The sequence below is a fragment of the Herpailurus yagouaroundi genome, unplaced genomic scaffold (genome assembly GCF_014898765.1).
Source record: "Herpailurus yagouaroundi ecotype Mexico unplaced genomic scaffold, PumYag 197, whole genome shotgun sequence".
NCBI lineage: Eukaryota > Metazoa > Chordata > Mammalia > Carnivora > Felidae > Herpailurus > Herpailurus yagouaroundi.
The window spans coordinates 3349529-3369018 of record NW_024412428.1 but is presented as its reverse complement, the minus strand read 5'-3'; the positions used below and the strand labels follow the sequence as shown (position 1 = coordinate 3369018).

The 19490-nt window shown below is 46.0% G+C and overlaps 1 protein-coding gene across 5 annotated transcripts in view; it reads left to right on the top strand.

The window, feature by feature from the left end:
- Positions 1–19490, top strand: part of SACS (sacsin molecular chaperone) — an 86764-nt gene that overhangs the window by 44609 nt on the left and 22665 nt on the right. For 3 of the 5 annotated variants that reach the window (XM_040448026.1, XM_040448023.1, XM_040448024.1), the window contains exons 3-9: positions 203–353; positions 4969–5056; positions 5935–6020; positions 9551–9662; positions 14399–14545; positions 17177–18659; positions 19299–19390. In XM_040448026.1, coding sequence (XP_040303960.1) covers positions 203–353; positions 4969–5056; positions 5935–6020; positions 9551–9662; positions 14399–14545; positions 17177–18659; positions 19299–19390 — 2159 coding nt within the window. Of the gene's footprint in view, positions 1–12; positions 82–202; positions 354–4968; positions 5057–5934; positions 6021–9550; positions 9663–14398; positions 14546–17176; positions 18660–19298; positions 19391–19490 lie in introns of those variants that run through there. The other 2 variants (XM_040448025.1, XM_040448027.1) reach the window with 2 other exon arrangements.

Below are 19490 nucleotides of genomic sequence, written 5' to 3'. Positions count from 1 at the left end.
CGGGGGCGGCCGTGAGCGGGCGCGGCGCGCTGGGGCGGACGCGGGCCCGCGCTCGGCCGGGACGCTCGCGATGGGGGACAGGTAACCCCGCCCGGGCCGGGCCGAGCCGAGCCCAGGACCGCGAGGCTCCCCGCCCCCCGAGACCCCGCGCGGGAGGGCCCCCACGTGGCCCCCACTGAAGGTCCCTTTGCCTTTTGCACAGGTGGCTCCGGGTGACCGTCCTCCCCGGCTGCGTGGGCTGCAGGACCGTGGCCGTCCGGGCGTCCTGGACCGTGCGCGACATCAAGGAGCGCATCTTGGCCGAGACGGGCTTCCCGGTGTCGGAGCAGCGGCTGTGGCTCGGCGACAGGGAGGTACGGCGCGCCGGTCCCCTCTCCCTGTAGGACGGTGGGCCCGCCTCTGTGCTCGGGGTTGTAGCGCATCCACTTGCTAAGTCAGTGGGCTCGCTGAGAGAGAAACTGGGCGGGTTTCATTCTCGCGTCGTGGAGGGCAGAGGTGGATTTAGCGATCACCCGGGACGTGATGCTTTGTGAGTAACACGATCAAAAAGCGCACGGGGTTTCCCCTCGTGAGTGGCAATTTTAATTGATTTGCCGGTTCAGCGTTTGTGTCACCCTGCCCCCTGCCCGCCCTTTTGTCTGAATCTTCACTTCCTGAAATTAAGGTACTTTTTCGATGGGCATTGTAGCCAGAGGGTTTTTGTGCTGGTTTACTTGTTTTGAAGTGACTTAACCATTACTCAGATTTTTCTTTTTTTGTGTGTGTTAAAATTTTTTTTAATCTTTTATTTTTGGGAGGGAGGGAGGGAGGGAGGGAGGGAGAGAGAGAGAGAGAGAGAGAGAGAGAGAGAGAACGAGTGGGGGAGGGGCAGAGAGAGAGGGAGACACAGAATCCATAGAAGGCTCCAGGCTCTGAGCTGTCAGCACAGAGCCCGACGCCGGGCTCGAACTCATGAACGGTGAGATCATGACTTGAACTGAAGTCCGTGGCTTAACCGACTGAGCCATCCAGGTGCCCCCAGATTTTTCTAATTGTGTTGTATACTTAACTGGAATAATCCTTACCTTCACACACACCCCTACCCCCCCCCCCCCCCCCCAGTTTTGAGTCACAGAAATTTTGGCAAAGGATCTTCAGACTATATTATAGAAACTATTCTTTCACATTAAAATTTCTGGGGTGCAAATGAATGGCTTCGATCAAAACTCTGAAAGGTGGGACTATTTCATATTGTGATCTATATATTTAAGTTGTGAAAAAACTTAATTTCCTTAAAGGAGTTAAACGGAAACATTTTACTGAAAATTAACCCATTCTCTTATCCTAATAAATACCTTCACTTTTTAGAAGATAAAAGAGCCTTTCCAGGATTTAGAAGAGGCAAAAAAAAATGTTAAACAGATATACAAGGAATACTGAGCCACACAGAATGACCTTACAAGTATCGGATTTATATCCGGTACAAACATTGGTATTTTTCAATCCCTCAATGTAATCTTCACCGTCTGTGTACCTGGGTCCACACCATGGTCTCTTGACCACTTAGACACAGGTTCACAGTTAAACTGTTCGTATGTTCCTCCACAGCTCAGCCCTTCTTACGTATTTGGTAGCACGTAGACATGTGACTCGTTAGAGGACTTTGGACAGAATTGAGGAGCAAATTATGAACTTTTTAAGAAGCTTATTCTTCTATAAATATTTGTCATTCTTACCTCTTTCTCTGGGCCCATCTCTGTCTCTTAGCTTTCCTGTCTATAGTCTCCTGGCTCTGTACCCACTTCTTTGGTTATTCCTCTGGGTCTGCTTTGCCATCTTGTCCCCTACGTGTGGTCAAACCCTAAGGCTCAGTCGTGGCTCAGTCTTGTCTCTAGAAGTGTTTTTGGAGGTGTCTGTGCAAAGCATTGGTATGGGATAGTGAATGTGGCCGTGGTGCATAGAGAGTTTCAGCTTGAGTGGCTGGGTGAGGGGGGGTCTGGTTAGGAAGCTTGTGCTGTCCTGAGCTAGTGAGGTTCTAGATCGTGACCGACTGTCACAGTGAAACTAGAAGGAAAGGATATACAGGAGGCTTTGGAAAGATATGGTTACGGCAGTTGGTACAAATGGATGTGCGTGTGTGCGTGTGCGCAGGGTAGAGGGGTAGACGTAGAGAGGCAGAAGGTCTCGCCAGGGATGTTCACAAGCCTTGAGTCAGACCCAGAGATAATGGAATCCTAAATATGTCAGGGTAAGCAGGAAGCAAAAGCTGTTGAGGACTCCTTGTCACTCACGGGTTTGGGTCTGTTTGGGACATAGTTGGCATCAGGCACTTTCTCAGTCCTCAGTCTTTCCGGGCCATCTGCCACCTTCATTGTCCTTGTCCCTCTTTTGCCTTCCCTGGCCTGGAAGTGGAATTTCTAAGTTCTTCACTTGGCCTCCGGTCTGATGAAGAGACTGTCTCATTATAGCTGTTTCCTCTGCACCGAATGTGGTCGAGCCTCAAACCAGGAGGTGTGAAGCATGATTTGACTTTCCTGTCTTTTAATTGATCAAAAATGTCCTTTCTGTCAACTCTTGAGTCTTGAGTCTCACAACTCCTTGTGTCCTTGACAACTGAACAAAGGAAGAAGGGTCGGGAGATCCAGGTTGTAATTAATATCGTATTGTTTGCTTAGTAATTTGGAAAGAGTTGTTTCATAGTCCATGAAAATGATCATCTCTGAAGTTTTTGAGGGAGTCTGTATACTAGTCTATATACTAAGTCTGTATACTAAAGACTTAACTGGGCAACTTTTAAGATTTCATTGCCTCTGGAGAGGAGTAGGACCAATGTTACTTTGCTTGGTTGGAGCGGTGTAGGGTCTAGGAAGGAGAGAGGCCCAAGCCAAATTCCTTAATCTTGGCAGACTCTGGAGGGGAAAGCTGAGAGCCCTGCTGAGGTCAGTCATCTGTGCTGCTCGATTTCTCTTTGGGAGAATCACTTCCCTGTAGACAGGTCACTGATGACACTGCACCAAAAGCATTCGCTGTCAGACTCACATAGCCAGTTACATCCGTGTTTACGAACGCGATTCTACCCTGTCTTCTTCCTTTTCAAGGCCTCTTTAAGACCTGCAAACTTCTTCCTGCATTAAAAATTGCCTCCCTTCCTCCCTTCCTGCCTTTCTTCCTTCAGATAAACCTCAGCTGTGCTAAATTGGACTAGTAATCCTTGGTTTATGCATGGCTCTCACTTAGTAATTAAGTAGTTAATTAACTAACTATGGAATGAACAACTTTGATGACATCATCCAACTGGAGAAGAACAACACTGTTGGTAGTTGGTATTTACCTGTGTGCTCCTCTCCGCCCCAGCCCGTGTGCCTCTTTTCCCCTACCCTTTTGCATTTATTATTCTGTTGCCTTTTTTCTGGTTGTTTCAGTCGTTTTATCATAAGTGTGTATATTTATGTGTGTACATATGTATACCTAGGAACATATATATCCATATATGTGTATGTGTGGGTCTGTAACCTAAGTCTATAACCTGAGTGATACACTGTTTACTTTTAGTTCTTTGTGAACTTTATAAGGTTATTATTCTATATGTGGTAACTTGGAATTATCTTTTTAAAGTCAGTATTATGTTATGAATATTCACCCAGAGTTATGTGCAGCTTAGTTAACCCATTTTTTCATTGCTGGATGATGTTCCGCTCTGTCAATATGTTACAGAATTGGGGTTGTTTCTAAAATAATTGTGGTTAGCAACAGTACTGCTAGGATTATTCTTACTCATATTTCCTGTGCAGGGAGGTTTTAGTTTTTACAGGCTTGCTTTAAGATTCAGTGGGAGAGTGTGTGTGTGTGTGTGTGTGTGTGTGTGTGTGTGTGTATATATATATATACATATATATGATACTATATATAATATAAATTATATATAATTATATATAATACCATACATATAGTATTATATATTGTATATATTATATGTATATAATACTATATATACTATACTATAATAGTATATACTACTATATATATACTATATAATATGTAATACATGTAAATGATATGTATTTGTGTTTTAGAAATGGGGACTAGAATGATGATACACAGAAAGTAAGGAGGCCAGATGAGAGATTGTCATAAAAATCCAAGAAATACTGAGAGTCTGAGCATGAGCACTTGGAAACGGAGAAGAGCAAGTTAGGTCTGAGGGAAATTGGGGATGGACCTGGTAGCACCTGGAAGGTTAATTGGCCATGTGGTTTGCAGAGAGAGTGAGAGAGAGCGAGAGAGAGAGAGAGAGAGAGAGAGAGAGAGCTTCTCCCGCGTTCCCTCCGAGGTGCAGAGGTAGAAGGTGCCCCTATTAATAGAGATATACAATAAAAGATAGCAGAGGAGGGTTTGGAAGGAAACCCAGTGAGGTCACTTTTGGCGGGTTGAGCTTTAGGAACCTTGGAGAATCTCTGTGTGGGATGATGGTAGACAGTTGTAAACACTGACTTTTTAGTACGGTGAATGAGGTCATTCGCACCCTGTCGGGGAGTGTTAAGTTATGAAGATTCTTGCAGGTGAGCTTTTGGGTGACTTTTTGCAGGCTGTTGACCTGTGAGAGGTCATCCCATCTTAGCACTTGAGGAATGCTGGGGAGAAGGTTGATCTGGCCTTGGCCTCTGAGCGGTACATTTTGGAACTGTAAAAAGGAAGATTTTGTTTATGTTGACGATCCCGATTTATCATTAAAAGTTTACGTTGTTTCAAAGCAGATATGTATCTTTATCTGTTGTGTAATTAGTTAAGGAAAAGTCCTGTCAGGTTTTAAGGAACCTTTTTGACTAAATTTCTGTTCTTTGAAATGTTCACTTCTCCACAGTAACTGATTTCCTAATAAGAAAGGTCAACAAGCATTATTTCTTAAGTGAGTAAAAGGATGGAAGTAGTGTTGAGTGAACAACGTTGCTCTTCATACACACTGTTTTCTTTTCTCTTCTTTTCTTTCAGTTATCTGACTGGATCAAGATTGGAGATCTGACTTTCAGAAACTGTCATCTTTTTGTAAACCTTCAATCAAAAGGCTTAAAAGGGGGAGGTATTGAACTGATTTTACCAGGAGCCTGTGCCATTTTTAGTTGCATAACGGTTATGTTTTAAACGTGCAATGAAGGTATATTCCACGGGATGTGATGAGGCTGGAAAACCAGGGTGGGCGGAGCTAGCGAATTTTCTATGAGAACGTGCGGGGTATAGTACCCTGCGAAGCAGAGTCCTGCCGGGGCTTGGGCCCGCTGGGTGCTGCACCCCGACGATGCAGATAAATTTGTAGTGATGATTTCGCTATTTTACGCCCAGTTTTGTCTGTGTGTTTTTCTGTGCGTCTGAGAAGTTACTTCCCTTTCCCCGTCCTCTCTATACTTCCCTGTCAGCCCTCCGAAGGTCACCGGGTCAGTCAATTCTAAGCATCTCTCGGTGAGGAAATGCTTAAGGGTATTTGAACTGGACAGCTATCGGGACGGTGACTGGGCCGATTTCAGCGTAATCGGAACGTCAGTTGGGTTTGAGAATATCAACCATGGCCTAGTAGCCGCCACTATCTCTGGCTTATTTCTTAGCGGCAAGAGCACCCACAAAAGACTGCCATTGACTTCGCTTGCTTTGGAGCCTGGCGACAGCCCGCCCCATGCTCTCCGTCTTTGAATGAATAATCTTTTGTGATATATGGTCTGTTTGTGAGCCTTTTTTAAAAACCGAATTTTGTACTTTGATTAAAAAGGTGGAGATTTGATAGATGAGTCCGCTCTGCTCCTACTGTGTCTGGCCAGGTAGATGTTCAGAGCCGAGAACTGCGACAGCTCATGTGAAGTCATAACTTGTCCAAGTTTCCTTAGGTCTTGGAACCAAACAGCACGTGGGCAACAGCCGGGGGATTTTTCTTCTAAAATCAGTTTTTAAGTGCGTTCTGTGCTTTAGGTCGGTTTGGTCAGACAACCCCACCGCTTGTTGATTTTCTCAAGGACATTTTAAGAAGATATCCGGAAGGAGGACAGATCCTTAAGGTAAGGGCGTGTGTTGTATACGTGTGTGAATTTACTTTGGCAAAAAAAAAGAGTTGGGAGTCCCGGTGGCGTTTGACTTTTGAAACACGTTGTCTAGATTTGAACAGCTGCACTTCCTTCCCTCCACGCCTGCTGGCTCGGCCGGGCTGTGAGTGCGGCCGTCGTAAGGACGCGAGGGTTCAGAGGCAAAGGAGCCCGCTCAGTTGCTGGGTGCTGTAGTCAAGCGCAGTGTGGCTCTAGGAACGCTTTTTTCAATAATCTTATGTAAATACGTGATGTAATTTTACAACTTTTGTGGAACATCGTGTGGGGCCGCTGCAAACCAACCGGTTGACCGAATGGACAAAATAATGCAAACCCACATTCAGGGGCCATGAGCACATTTGACCCCTGGGTTTAGAAAGAGGTTTACTTCTTCTTCTTTTTTTAAATATGAAATTGATTGTCAGATTGGTTTCCGTATAACACCCAGTGCTCATCCCAAAAGATGCCCTCTTCAATGCCCATCACCCACCCTCGCCTCCCTCCCACCCCCCATCAACCCTCAGTTTGTTCTTGGTTTTTAAGAGTCTCTTATGGTTTGGCTCCCTCCCTCTCTAACCTTTTTTTTTCTTTTTTCCTTCCCCTCCCCCATGGTCTTCTGTTAAGTTTCTCAGGATCCACATAAGAGTGAGAACATATGGTATCTGTCTTTCTCTGTAGGACTTATTTCACTTAGCATCACACTCTCCAGTTCCATCCACGTTGCTACAAAATGGTTTTAGTTGTTTATTTCTATTTACAGTGTATTCTTTTAGTTTGAATACACTCACTGAAAACCAAAAACCAGAAAACCAAACAACCATAAAAGAAAGCACTAATAGAAGAACCTGCAAAAATTATTTGGTGTTTAAGCTTCCTAAGAAACCTCCTCAATTAACTGTAAAAGTAGATCAACTATTTGCATTTTTCTCCCCCCTAATTTATTTTAATGTTTATTGCCTTTCATATCCTGGTCTTCATTATATGTTTTAGTTTGGATGGTAAGTTTCTAGAAAGTAAGGATTAGGTGTATTTAATTGAACTTAAGTAGTTGTTCTTGGAAAGGTGCTGGTTGCAGATTGCTCCCATCGGTAGTGATTTTAATGACGGTATGTTGGAACAAATTAAGGTCATCTTTCAGCATAGGTTCACAGAAGGTTCACAGAACCTTCAGTGGTTCACAGAAAGTGAGCTTGGAAACTATTTTATTTCAAGATGCTAGGACAGTATGGGGAAAGTGTGGATTGTCAGGGGGTAGACAGAGGTGAATAGAATCCATTTAAAGTTTTTTTCAAGTTTATTTATTTTTAGAGAGAGAGAGAGTGAGTGAGCAGGGGAGGGGCAGAGAGAGAGAGAGGGAGAGAGAGAACCACAGGCAGGCCCCGCGCTGTCAGCACAGAGCCCGATGTGGGGCTCAAACTCACGAACTGTGAGATCATGACCTGAGCCGAAACCAAGAGTCGGACATGTAACCCACTGGGCCACCCACGTGCCCCAAAGCTAAGCGACTTTAAGTGAAGATTTAGTTGGTGGTAATGGGAGTAGGGGCTTGTCAGTTCAGAAGCAAGTGACTGGGGACTGAGGGGACACAGGGCAGGGGTTTGGGCGAGGTCTTTGTACACCTTAAAGTTGGCAAGCAGCCCGCGGTCCTTGGCTCTCCTTACTGCGTGCATTTGTGTGCGAGCCGGCTCAATATCATCTCTGTTCTTTGGATATTGTGGTCGAATTCGGCACTTAGAGATTTAATTAATAGGAATCATAGAAATTACCTACACTCAGGTCACTGTCCTCTGTGATGTTTGCTGGAACAAGTCTGGACGTAGTTTAGTGACTTGCCCAAGATCATATGCAAATTGGCATATTTATTGCCTCTTCTCAGAATTAGTTTGGAAGAGACCCCCTGACAAAAAGCATCCCATCCTATTTTTTGTTCAGCTTGAGACTGTTAGTTGGGGCCTGGGACTTAACAGGTTTTATCTCCAGTGTTCCTTCTCTCTGCTCCCTAAAATACACAGAAATCACTCACAGATAATCCAAATGGAAACAAGATCCAGCTTCTAAAGTGCTATTCGTTTTGTAGGTGAACGTTGTATTTTGCTACCGATAATTCTTATTTCTGTCTTTTATATTATAATTTCCTAATGTAAATAAGATTGCTATGTTTTAGGGGTTCTTTTAGACTGAATAGGGTAGGGATAGGTCTTAAAAATCTTTTTAGAAATAGACAGTTGCGTAAATAGGAGGAATTTGTAGATGACAAGGAGGTAGCTAAGGGCATGGTTCAAATGTTCGTGTTTGGGGTTGAACAGCAGGTGGGATTAAGATCCCCCCACCTTTCGGTGTGCATTGGGTGAACCCTGACGCCATCCCTGGTCTCAGAATTAGCTCTCCAGTTCTGCTGTGTCCCCTCACTCGGCCATGGTGGTGTCGTGTCCCGTGGGCACCGTATCTCTTCCCTACGTGATAAAGGCTTTGCTGTTGGCATTGCCATGGGATCAGTATAAGCTCTCTTCACTTCTCGTCCATCCTTGACTGCTCCCTCCTCTCCTTCAGGGTGAATATTACAGACGGAATTACTGTGTTTTAAAGACCCATCCGTCAAAAATGAAGCCAGTTGATTTGGTTTAGTCTGTGTCAGAGCTCATCCAGGAGTTGTCATCTGTTGCCTTTTCCTTACTTTAGATGCATGATGCTGGTGTTGGCTTTAAGAGTTGGACTCCTATGTCAGAGTCTGGCAGAGCTCCCTTCAGATGGACCAGAGCCCAAGATGTTTTTGGTGGGCACGCCAGAGTGATTGGGGCTGTTGAGGAAAAGGATTTTGGGGGGACTACCGATGGGTGTGTAAGCCTTGTAGTTTGCTCTTTCCTTTCTACATCGCAGAGGTGTGATCACCAAACAAATCCGCCAAACAAATAACATTGCTGCCTTCTTTATGGGAAAGGAATGAGTCAGTCCTGACTGCGAAGAAGCTTTTAGCTTTAGTGCAGGAGAAAGACAGGGTCAGATTGCAACTTCTCAAGCATGCAGACTACTAAGCGGTACATATAAACCGATACATTTTTTTTCTCAGAAAAGGTGAGTTTGGTAAGGGACTGGTAAATAAAGATCTGTCTTTGGTAGCTGCTTGACAACAAGCTGCCCGTCCCAGAACCGGAACCACCCGTGCACCTTTCAGAGGTGGAGTCATTTCTTTTGAATGAAGGCTTGTCTAGATTGTAAGTCGGCGTTGTAAACAGTGTCAGGATTTGTACTGGGGGACAGGAGATGGCAAGTTAAAGGTTGCATGTTAAGTGTGTCATTGGAGAGGGACTCACGAGCTCTCAACCGTGCTCTCATATGCGTGTGACAGTTACTTGCAGTCATATCCCCACCGGATTTAAAGGTAATGATGCGGTCGTTGGTTTCTGTGACTGAAATGTAATTACTTTTTAAAGAGTATAGGAAGTTCAAAGATGGGCAATAGATTGTGTGTTATTAAATATTATTTTTTGGTGTATTTTCTTGATCAGGAATTAATTCAGAACGCAGAAGATGCAGGGGCCACAGAAGTTAAATTTTTATACGATGAAACTCAGTATGGAACGGAGACTCTTTGGTCAAAAGATATGGCACAATATCAGGGTAAGAATCGATAATCAGTTATCGATTGATGTGGGTGGGAAGAGGGCTTGAAGGAGACAAGGGAATAAGGACAGCGAAAGGTAAGACAGTACGATAACCGTGACCGATAGACCCCAGATACCTCGGTCCTACTCTGGGACGTGCTGTGTTCAAGAGAACGTTCATAACTTTGAGTGCAACTTACAAGTCGGATGGAGGATATATTGACTGTATATGACTATATATGGTAGAAAGTTATTGAAAATAACAAGGATTGATTCTGCCATCCCTGAGTATATTTTAAAGAGGCGCAGGTCCTGTATTTTTGAAAACATGTTTTAGGGTTTAGGAGGGTAATCAAAACTGTTGCTAACCGCAGAGACGTTATATAGTTAACGCTTATTAGAGCTGGTGTATCGTTCTCTGGTCAGACCCGGGACAGGCAGGCTGCACGTGTGTGTCGTGTGACGGGGCGCGAGGAGGCCTGCCATGCCTGGCGGCTGCCCGTGTGCGCCGGGCTGCTCCTGCCTCGCTGGTGGGGGCAGGCGGCCCCTCTGCCGTCGTCCGCCTTCACGATGACGGCTGCCGGGTCAGGCGTCCTGGCTCCGGCATTCCTCATTCCTGTAGCCGTGGTCGGAAGACACCGGGCGCGGATCGGAGGGAGGCTCTTTGGTTCAGGTCCTGGTCCCGCACGGGCCCACCCCCTGGCACGTCTCCCCTGAGCATCGGTTCGCCTGGCGGCCGCTCCGATCCACCCACTCACTCACCGTGACCGAGCAGACGGCCTGGCCCCGCTTCGCTTCGGTCTGCTCTCCCGGAGATGGTAATAAGAACAAGACCTGCCTCCCAGTGATTTTGTGGGTGAAGAGAGCTCCTCTGTGTGATAACGTCTTACGGCTGGCGTCACACCGATATTAGTCATTATGTGTGTACCGTAGAGGCACGAAGGGGACAGTGTGAGGAGATCCTAGAAGTATTTTGCTTCAAACTCCAACCCAGCATCTAGGATTTTTGCTTCCAGCCTCGACTTTACCTCATTTGAAAAAGTATTTGAAATAAAAATTATTTAACCGAATCAAGTACAGTTGACTCTGGGGGGACATGGGGGTTAGGGCTGTTGACCCCGTGCGGTCAGAAATCCCTGTATGACTTCTGACTCCCCCCACACTTAACCACAGATAGCCTAGTGTTGACCAGAGCATCTTATCTGTAACATAAACAGTCGGTTAGCACATATTTTGTATGCTATACATATTCTATACTGTATTCTTACAGTAAACTAGAGGAAAGAAAATGTAAGGAAAATGATAAGAAAAGTAAAATACATGTTTAGAACTTATAAAAAAAATCCATGTATAATCTGTGTAGTTCGAACCCATGTTGTTCAAGGGTCAGCTGTATACGTAGATGGGCTCTTGAAAGCATTATCAGATTAGCCAATTTAAAATAAACTTGGCCACATAAAACTAGGTAGAAGTGATCTCCGATCTCTTTATTTAACAAATACTTGTTGAGGGCCCTACATGTTCTTGTATATTTGAGCTTGTCTTTTATGTTCAGATGTGAATATTGTCTTAGGTGGTGTCATCTTGGATCTTAGTTTTGTTCCCCTTTATCGATACTTAGTTTTGCAAATGAGAACTTTTCAGTTCACCTTATTCTTGTTCTTATATTTTTATATAACCAGATGACAAAAGACTCAGTCTGTCAAATCAGGTGCATAAGAATGAGGAGATCTCACCCAGTGTCCCACCAGTAAGGATTTCAAGGATGTGGTTAATCAAGAGACACGGTGAAGGAAGGCTGGAGAAGGGTCGGACTCCCCGCTCTTCCTGCTGGGTCTGTTCGTGCTGTGTTAGGGCACACCTGGGCCTGGAGTTAGCGGAGGTGGCCTCGGAATGATGCACGAAGGCCAGCACCTACACGGTCATAAAACACGTACATGTTTTTCTCCGATAGTTCAGTAGCTTGTGAGTTTTCCAGGACGTTGTGTCTCATAAATCTGTAAATTCCAGGTTTATTTATAATCGAGTTCTGAAGCCTCCACTAGACTCTTCGGCTAGCAAACAGCATGAGTGTGTTTGCCCAGAGGTCTGTCGTCAGCGTGTTTGCAAGGAGATTGGGCTGGGTTCTCTCTCTCTCTCTCTCTCTCTCTCTCTCTCTCTCTCTCTCCCCCCCCTCCCACCCCCCCCATATTCCCTTTTTTTTTTTTAATTTTTTTTTCAACGTTTATTTATTTTTGGGACAGAGAGAGACAGAGCATGAACGGGGAAGGGGCAGAGAGAGAGGGAGACACAGAATCGGAAACAGGCTCCAGGCTCTGAGCCATCAGCCCAGAGCCTGACGCGGGGCTCGAACTCACGGACCGCGAGATCGTGACCTGGCTGAAGTCAGAAGCTTAACCGACTGCGCCACCCAGGCGCCCCCCCCATATTCCCTTTTAAAAGGAGAAAGTAGATTGCAGGCCTGCTGCTAACCTTTCCTTCCCAGATAACTGCAACTTTTGTTAGAGAAAATTCTCTCAAGAGGTTTATTGTTTTGTTATCTCACTCTCAGAACCAGGAGATGTTCTTTTGATCAGGGCGGATTGGGGTATTTTAAAATTGATCTGCATGATGGAGGCGGAGATTCGGTGAGATTCAAGATGAACACAGAGGTGGAATACATACAGTTTCCTCCTGAGTCCCGGAGGCGTATGATCAGATAACACCTCGATCGAAACCATGAAAAAAGAACTGGGTGATACGTGCTGGGTGTGGAGGCCCGTGAGGACCGATGCGTCTAGCTGACTCACCCAGTTCTCTGCTGCCTGTGCGGGGTGGGGTGGGGGGGCTCCTCTGTGCACCACCCCGTTCAGACACCGACTGGCCCTCGTGGAAGGAATGTTCCAGAAGCCAGTGAGTAAGGGCGGTTCCACGTGCAGGGGGTCTGTCACCTGTGGATGTATAGCATCAGAACAGTTCTGATGTGTCAGTAAACCCTGAAGATCGAGGATGTGAGGAGGAAATTCCTTTTCCCGTGAAGCACTCCGCTTGAATTCGTAAGAACGTGCATCTGTTATTTGGTAACTTGACAAATGTTTTGTAAAAGCAGCTGGGCAGCAAGGGATTTTCTGGCTGCTGGCGCGGAGGAAGGCAGGTCTTCCTTCAGGCTGGCCCGCTGTGCCTCCTTCCTGGCGCTGTGACCTGATGTGTTCCCGCTGGGTTCCTAATTCCCCTCCGTAGACCTGCTAGTTACGCACGTTCTTTCTAGATTCTGGCAAGAGCCTCGCTCCCAGTCCTCATGTTCTGTGTGGTCAGTGTTTGTGGTCCCCGTTTCTGTGTCTCCAGAGGTATGTTTAATGGAGATTTGGAGGAGGCAGAGCCAGACTTTGCCCACTGGATGCCATTCTAAACCAGCTGTCGTGAGCTCTTGGGTGGTACGATACTTATTTTATAGATCCCTGTAACAGTTATTTGGTTAGTCGCCAATACTTGTACATACCAGTAACAATATCTGACTGTGTAGGTGATTCCTCTGTGGTAGGTGTTGGGCCGGGGCCTTCATTTGTATGATCTCATCTGCGAGTGCGGTGCTGTTCTCATCCTTATTTTACTGACGAGGAGCCTGAGTGGCTTTAGTTTGCCTGAAGTGATTCAGTTGGCAGTGGTGGATCCGGGTCTGACATCCAGCTCCCCTGGCCCCAGAGTCCCCTTCACCCGCTGTGGGCTTCTCCTCCTCAGACAAGCTTGGGAACTCTCATCTCCCTTCTTGGACTGGTTTGCACACAGCCGTCAGGCCGTTTTTGTAAAGCGAACAATGGCCAACATCCCCGTATTGGAGCTGGAATTTGTAGGTGCGTGTGAAGAGGCTTCTGGGGGGTGCTGGAATGTTCTCTGTATTTAGTTGGAGGCTTCACAGGCTTATTCACTTTGTCAGAGTTCATCCAGGCCACACATGTAAGGTCTTTGTACTTTACTGTGTGTGTGTTTACTTCAGTAGCTTTTTAAAAGAAAAATGTTAATTATTTTTAAATATGATGAATTACTATAGTTGAACATACTCAAACAATGTTAGAGATTCTGAAGAGAAGTTTCAAAAAGTGATGCCCCCAAAATATGTTGAATTATAAATCCAGATTATAAATTCAAATATTTTGAGAACTTTTTAAAGGAACTACTTTAGAGACAGGGTAGCATTATTCTGAGGTGCTGATTTTAAAATTTGTCACATTAATAATTACAGTAGTTAGACAAGTAATGCCTTGAATAGAAAAATCCAAAGGCTGATGGAAACAAAAACAAACAAGGTGATTATTAACATGACTGAGGGATTATTTTCCTCCTTATGAAATAATATATTAACAAGGTTGTCGTAGATAGCAAGGCCTCCCGTACACGTACAGGTTATCGCATTTACAAAACAAAAATTTAAACGTGCTATTTAGGAAGGAATGTTGCACAGTAATAGTGTACTCTGATTAATTTCCTTGTGTGCCCTGTGGTTCGGATGTCTAAGTATCATAACATCCTTAATTTTTCCTTTTTGGGTTTTTGACCAGCCATAATGTTTTGTTCTGCTAATAATTTTTGCTGTTAGCTTATGTTTTTGTTTTTACCGTGAATGTTGGCATTAGGGTGCAGAATTCAGTCATTCCCTTCACTTTTTTCCATTTTTGCCATCAAGTAAGTGGTTTTACGTAGAGGAAGCTTCTGGGAGAGGGCCGAACGCTCTGGCTTACTTCCCTCTGAACGCCTGAACGTGCATTCCCCCCGCAGGGCCGGCTCTCTACGTGTACAACAATGCAGTCTTCACCCCCGAGGACTGGCATGGCATTCAGGAGATCGCAAGGAGCAGGAAGAAGGACGACCCTCTGAAGGTGGGAAGATTCGGGATCGGGTTTAATTCTGTCTACCATATAACAGGTAGAGTATTCGCCTTTTCTGTCACACCAGTGCCAAGTATTTTCACCTATGTTTTGTAATTTATTTGGTTCACTTTGGAGATGATACTGTTTTAAAGGCATCGTTTCCAGATGAAAGCGGTTTCAGAGGCATCTCCCGAATTCTCTGGCAGCGGCGAGAAATATGCCAGTGAACTATCAGCGTGTCTTGGGTTTTCTAAAGTTGCCACGGTAGCCACACCGAAGTGTCACCATGTGATGCCAAAAGTTAATGTCCTCACGGTCCAGTGGGACCGGTGTGATAGTATCTATTAAGTCACTTTACGTGAGGTTTGAAATGTAGCCCTTGAAATGCCTACACAAATTGTTACTCTCAGAATTTTCACACTGAACCTCTTTTGAGTCAGACCAACTGATTTTCATAGATTTTCTTTTACACGTTTTTAAATATCAAGCGACTAAAGACGAAAGTGTAATGCCCAGCAGTATTGAATGACGGCCAAAGTGAAGATCTTTGATTCTGGCTTCTCTACATTTTCCTCGTAAAACTTTTGCTCTTCTCAAACTTCTGAGTATTTTACTTTGTTCTATTTATTTTTTTAAAGCACTTGTTTAAATATTTATTTTTGAGAGAGATGGAGTGTGAGTGGGGGAGGGGCGGGGAGAGAGGGAGACCCAGAATCTGATGCAGCCTGGCTCCGAGCCGTCAGCACAGAGCCTGATGAACCGCAAGAACTCGGTTCGAACCAGCTCGAACCCAAGAACCCGCAAGATCGTGACCCGAGCCGAAGTCGGACGCTTAACCGACTGAGTCACTCAGGCGCCCCCCAGCTTCGAAGTATTTTAAAGATTACTTTGAAATCATGTGTTGAATCTAGAAAGAATATGAGGGTTCTGGTTCATAGTTAGAGCAGGAAATACTTGGAACTTGTGGTGTAGACATCTCTAAGAATGGATGACTATGTTTCCAGAGTCAACGCTCTCGGTATTTACTGTAGTTTGTGATAAAAGGTTTTTGTTTTTAATGTAATTGGCACCTTAGTTTCAAAACTCTGTTTGCGTTTTGAACTTGAAAGAGAAGGAAGGATTGAGCGGGCAGGGCTATAGCTATCGCTAGGGTGACCATATAATTCATTGTTCACATTGGGACACTGGTCAGAGTACAAGAGGGTGGTATTGTTCCCAAACAGCTGGCCAGCTGGCCTGAATTGGGACTACCCTTGGCAGGTGGGGGGCCATAGGGTCACACTCACTATATAGCCCAATTTTACTAAGCCTGTTTTTTAAATTGCATTTATATTATTATATAGTCTTGTAAGTAAATAATACACTAAATTCTCTATCACAGCATTATATAACCATTATACACGAATGCGAAGATTCACGTGTTCAGCCATTTGCATGGTACCCCGTAGGTCCCTGACATACGGGAGTTTTACAATTTTATGGGGGCACCGACGTGAATTGCATGAGTGTGGAGACTGTTGTACAGGAATGAATTGTTTAGTCAGAGAGTCTAGCTGACTGCCAGCAAATGCTGTGGATTTGTTCCCTGTTTGAGAATGAGCACGTTTATGTGGGACAGTATTAACTGGAGTGTTATTCTCTAATCACAGGATTTGCAAAGGTCCGGCATCATGCTTTATAACTGTCAGGAGTCTCCCTGACATAATTTAAGTAACGGGAGTGTGGACACGGTGTAAAGGGAGCACAGACGAGAGTGCCACCCGACCACGTTGTTGATCAATTTAGTGGCTGGGTTGGGGGACATCACATTTCATACGTAAAATACCTGAGAGCTTAGGAGTCGGTGTTTGTGACGGCTCAGCCTGCTGTTGGTGACCGATGATACTGAAGGTGTGTCTTGCTTGAAGGTTAGGTGCTAACGTCAGCGTGTGCGGAAAAACGTGTCAAAATCACTCTCACGGAGTCCTTACAGGGGCACCATGGTGAAGAATTTCTGTAGGTACGGAGCATCTGACATTCTAGTCGTTTTGCCAGTGTCTAAGTGTCATTCCGTCTTTGGTTGAGAAACAGGCGAAGCAGCTGGTACCAGTTTTATGAGCCACGCTGTGCACGCAGTGCACCTCCTGCAGCACCGCACTTGGGTTCTGCGTGGTTCTGAGATGTGCTCAGTGTGAGCGGCCGGGGGTGGAGGCGAACCCGGGGCTCACTGCAGACTCTCTCGGGGGCCTTTGCTCACTGAGGAGCATGGCGGGCAGTCGCTGTGCTGTGCTTTCTCTCCCTGCTTTTCAGAGAATCTGCGGTTGAAATTTTTATTGTGAGCCTGGGATGAAGTTGCGTTTTGCATAATTGGGTTCACGAGGCTGCGGAGATTGAGCATAAATACCCAAGTAGTCGTTGCATATCTCGTTTAACGGGTGTCTGAAGATACATCTTACATTTTCTCAGTAATCATTAGAAGTTTCCCTGCCTGATACTTACGGAATCAAAAGAGAAACCATTATGTTTCATGCTCAGAGAAATTAATTTCTGAAGCTAAATTTAGTTTGTTTTTAGATAAATCCGCAGTAGAGTCTCTTTATGGTTTGTGCTCTTCCACACGTAATGCTTTGATAGTCAGTCTGCATTGTAATTATAATTGTCTATCAAATTTCAGAGTTGTTCATGAGTGTCGAATTTTTCTTTACAGATGTTCCCTGTATCTTTAGTGGTGACCAGATTGGGATGTTAGATCCTCATCAAACGCTTTTTGGTCCCCACGAATCAGGCCAGTGTTGGAATCTCAAAGATGACAGCAAAGAAATGAGTGAACTTTCAGACCAGTTTGCGCCATTTATCGGCATTTTTGGAAGCACCAAGGAAACGTTTGTAAATGCCAATTTTCCGGGAACATTTTTCCGTTTCCCCCTTCGCCTCCAGCCTTCACAGCTTAGCAGTAACCTGTACAATAAGCAGAAGGTTCTCGAGCTGTTCGACTCTTTCAGGGCAGACGCAGACACGGTGCTGCTCTTCCTGAAAAGCGTGCAGGACGTCTCCTTACACGTCCGAGAAGCCGACGGAACCGAGAAACTGGTGTTCAGAGTGACTGCGAGCGAGAATCAGGCCCTGAGACACGAGCGGCCGAATTCTGTGAAGATCCTGGAGACTGCCATAAGCAACTATTGTAAGAAGGTCCCAAGCAACAGCATCACCTGTGTCACGTATCATATAAATATAGTTGTAGAAGATGAGGATAGGAAGGACGCCCAGAAAACGTCGTGGCTGGTGTGTAACAGTGTGGGCGGGCGAGGGATCAGCGGGAAGCTTGATTCTTTAGCCGACGAATTGAAGTTTGTCCCCATCATTGGCATAGCCATGTCTTTATCGAGAGACGGTGACGAAGAAGGAGCCACAGCTGATCTCTCAGGAAAAGCCTTCTGTTTTCTTCCTTTACCGCCGGGTGAGGAGAGCAAAACGGGCCTCCCTGTTCACATCAGCGGGTTCTTTGGCCTGACCGACAATCGCCGAAGCATCAAGTGGCGGGAGCTGGACCAGTGGAGAGACCCTGCGGCCTTGTGGAACGAGTTTCTGGTCGTGGACGTCGTCCCCAAAGCCTACGCGACTCTCATCCTAGATTCCATCAAGCGCCTGGAGACGGAGAGGAGCGCCGATTTCCCCCTGTCGGTGGACCTCATCTACAGGCTTTGGCCCAACGCGGGCAAGGTCAAGGTGCACTGGCAGCCCGTGTTAGAGCCTCTGTTCAACGAGCTGTTCCAGAACGCAGTCTTGTACTCCGCGAGCAACCAGTGGGTCCGGCTGGAGCAGGCGTACTTCTCAGAGCTGGACGAGAGTGCAGAGTGCACCGCCGCCGTGCTCAACTACCTCCAGAGCTCAGGGAAGCACATCGTCAAGGTCCCGGCCAACCTGGCGGCCGCCGTGCAGCTGGCCGCCTCCCCCGCGAAGCCGGTGCGCAAGGTGACGCCCGCGTGGGTGCGGCAGGTGCTGCGGAAGAGCGCGCCCGCGGGCGGGGCCCAGGAGAAGCTCCACCTCCTGGAGTTCGTGCTCTCCGACCAGGCCTACAGCGAGCTGCTGGGGCTGGAGCTGCTGCCCGTGCAGAACGGGAACTTTGTGCCCTTCTCGTCATCTGTATCAGATCAAGATGTTATTTACATTACCTCAGAGGACTATCCCAGGTACGGCCCCGCCCCTGCCCGCCTCGACTCCCAGACCCCTTTAGTGGGAATCCACCTGTCAGCCGCGTGGGGGGCGGGGAGGCGGCAGTCAGGGGCCCTCTGGCGGAAGCATTTGTTAACGTGCCGGAGGGTCCCTTTGCACCCGCGGGTCCCTTTGCACCCACGGGAGGGTCCCTTTGCACCCGCTGAAGTGCAAAAGCGTTGGGGGCTGGGCCCGCCGGAGGGTGTCCCGAGCTGCTGCTGCTCTCCGGAGTGGCAGGCGCGGGCCACTGAAAGCCATGGTCCTAAAGTGCTAGGAATAACGAAGTAAGGGGAGTTAGCGATGAATTGTTTTGAGGCAATTCGATTGAATGGGAACAGTACATGAAGTCAACGTACCTGAGTGTGTGCGTGACATTTCAGAAAACAAAATGAATTCTGAGATGTTTAGACCCCTCTGGACTTGGGTTTGGTGCCTGCCTACATTTTAAGTTAGTGAAGCCTGGCTAAGATTTGCTCAAAAGGTATTGCCGTGTGATCACACCGCGGGCAGTGTGATTTATGCAAGCTAGCACATTTAACTGCATTGAAATGACATAATAAATGAATATGTTGTAGTTGTTAGAAGGTTATCTCTGCTGTGTTCCTTTCACGTTTTAGGTCCCTTTTCCCAGGTCTTGAAGGAAGGTTCATTTTGGATAGCCTGAAGCCTCATCTTATAGCTGCTTTAAAGGAAGCTGCCCAAACCCGAGGTATTAATTGTTTAGTTTTTTTTTTTTTATATATAAGCCTGTTTTTAAAAATACAAAGGTTTTTTTTTTTTTTTTTTTTTTTTTTTTTTTTTTTTTTTTT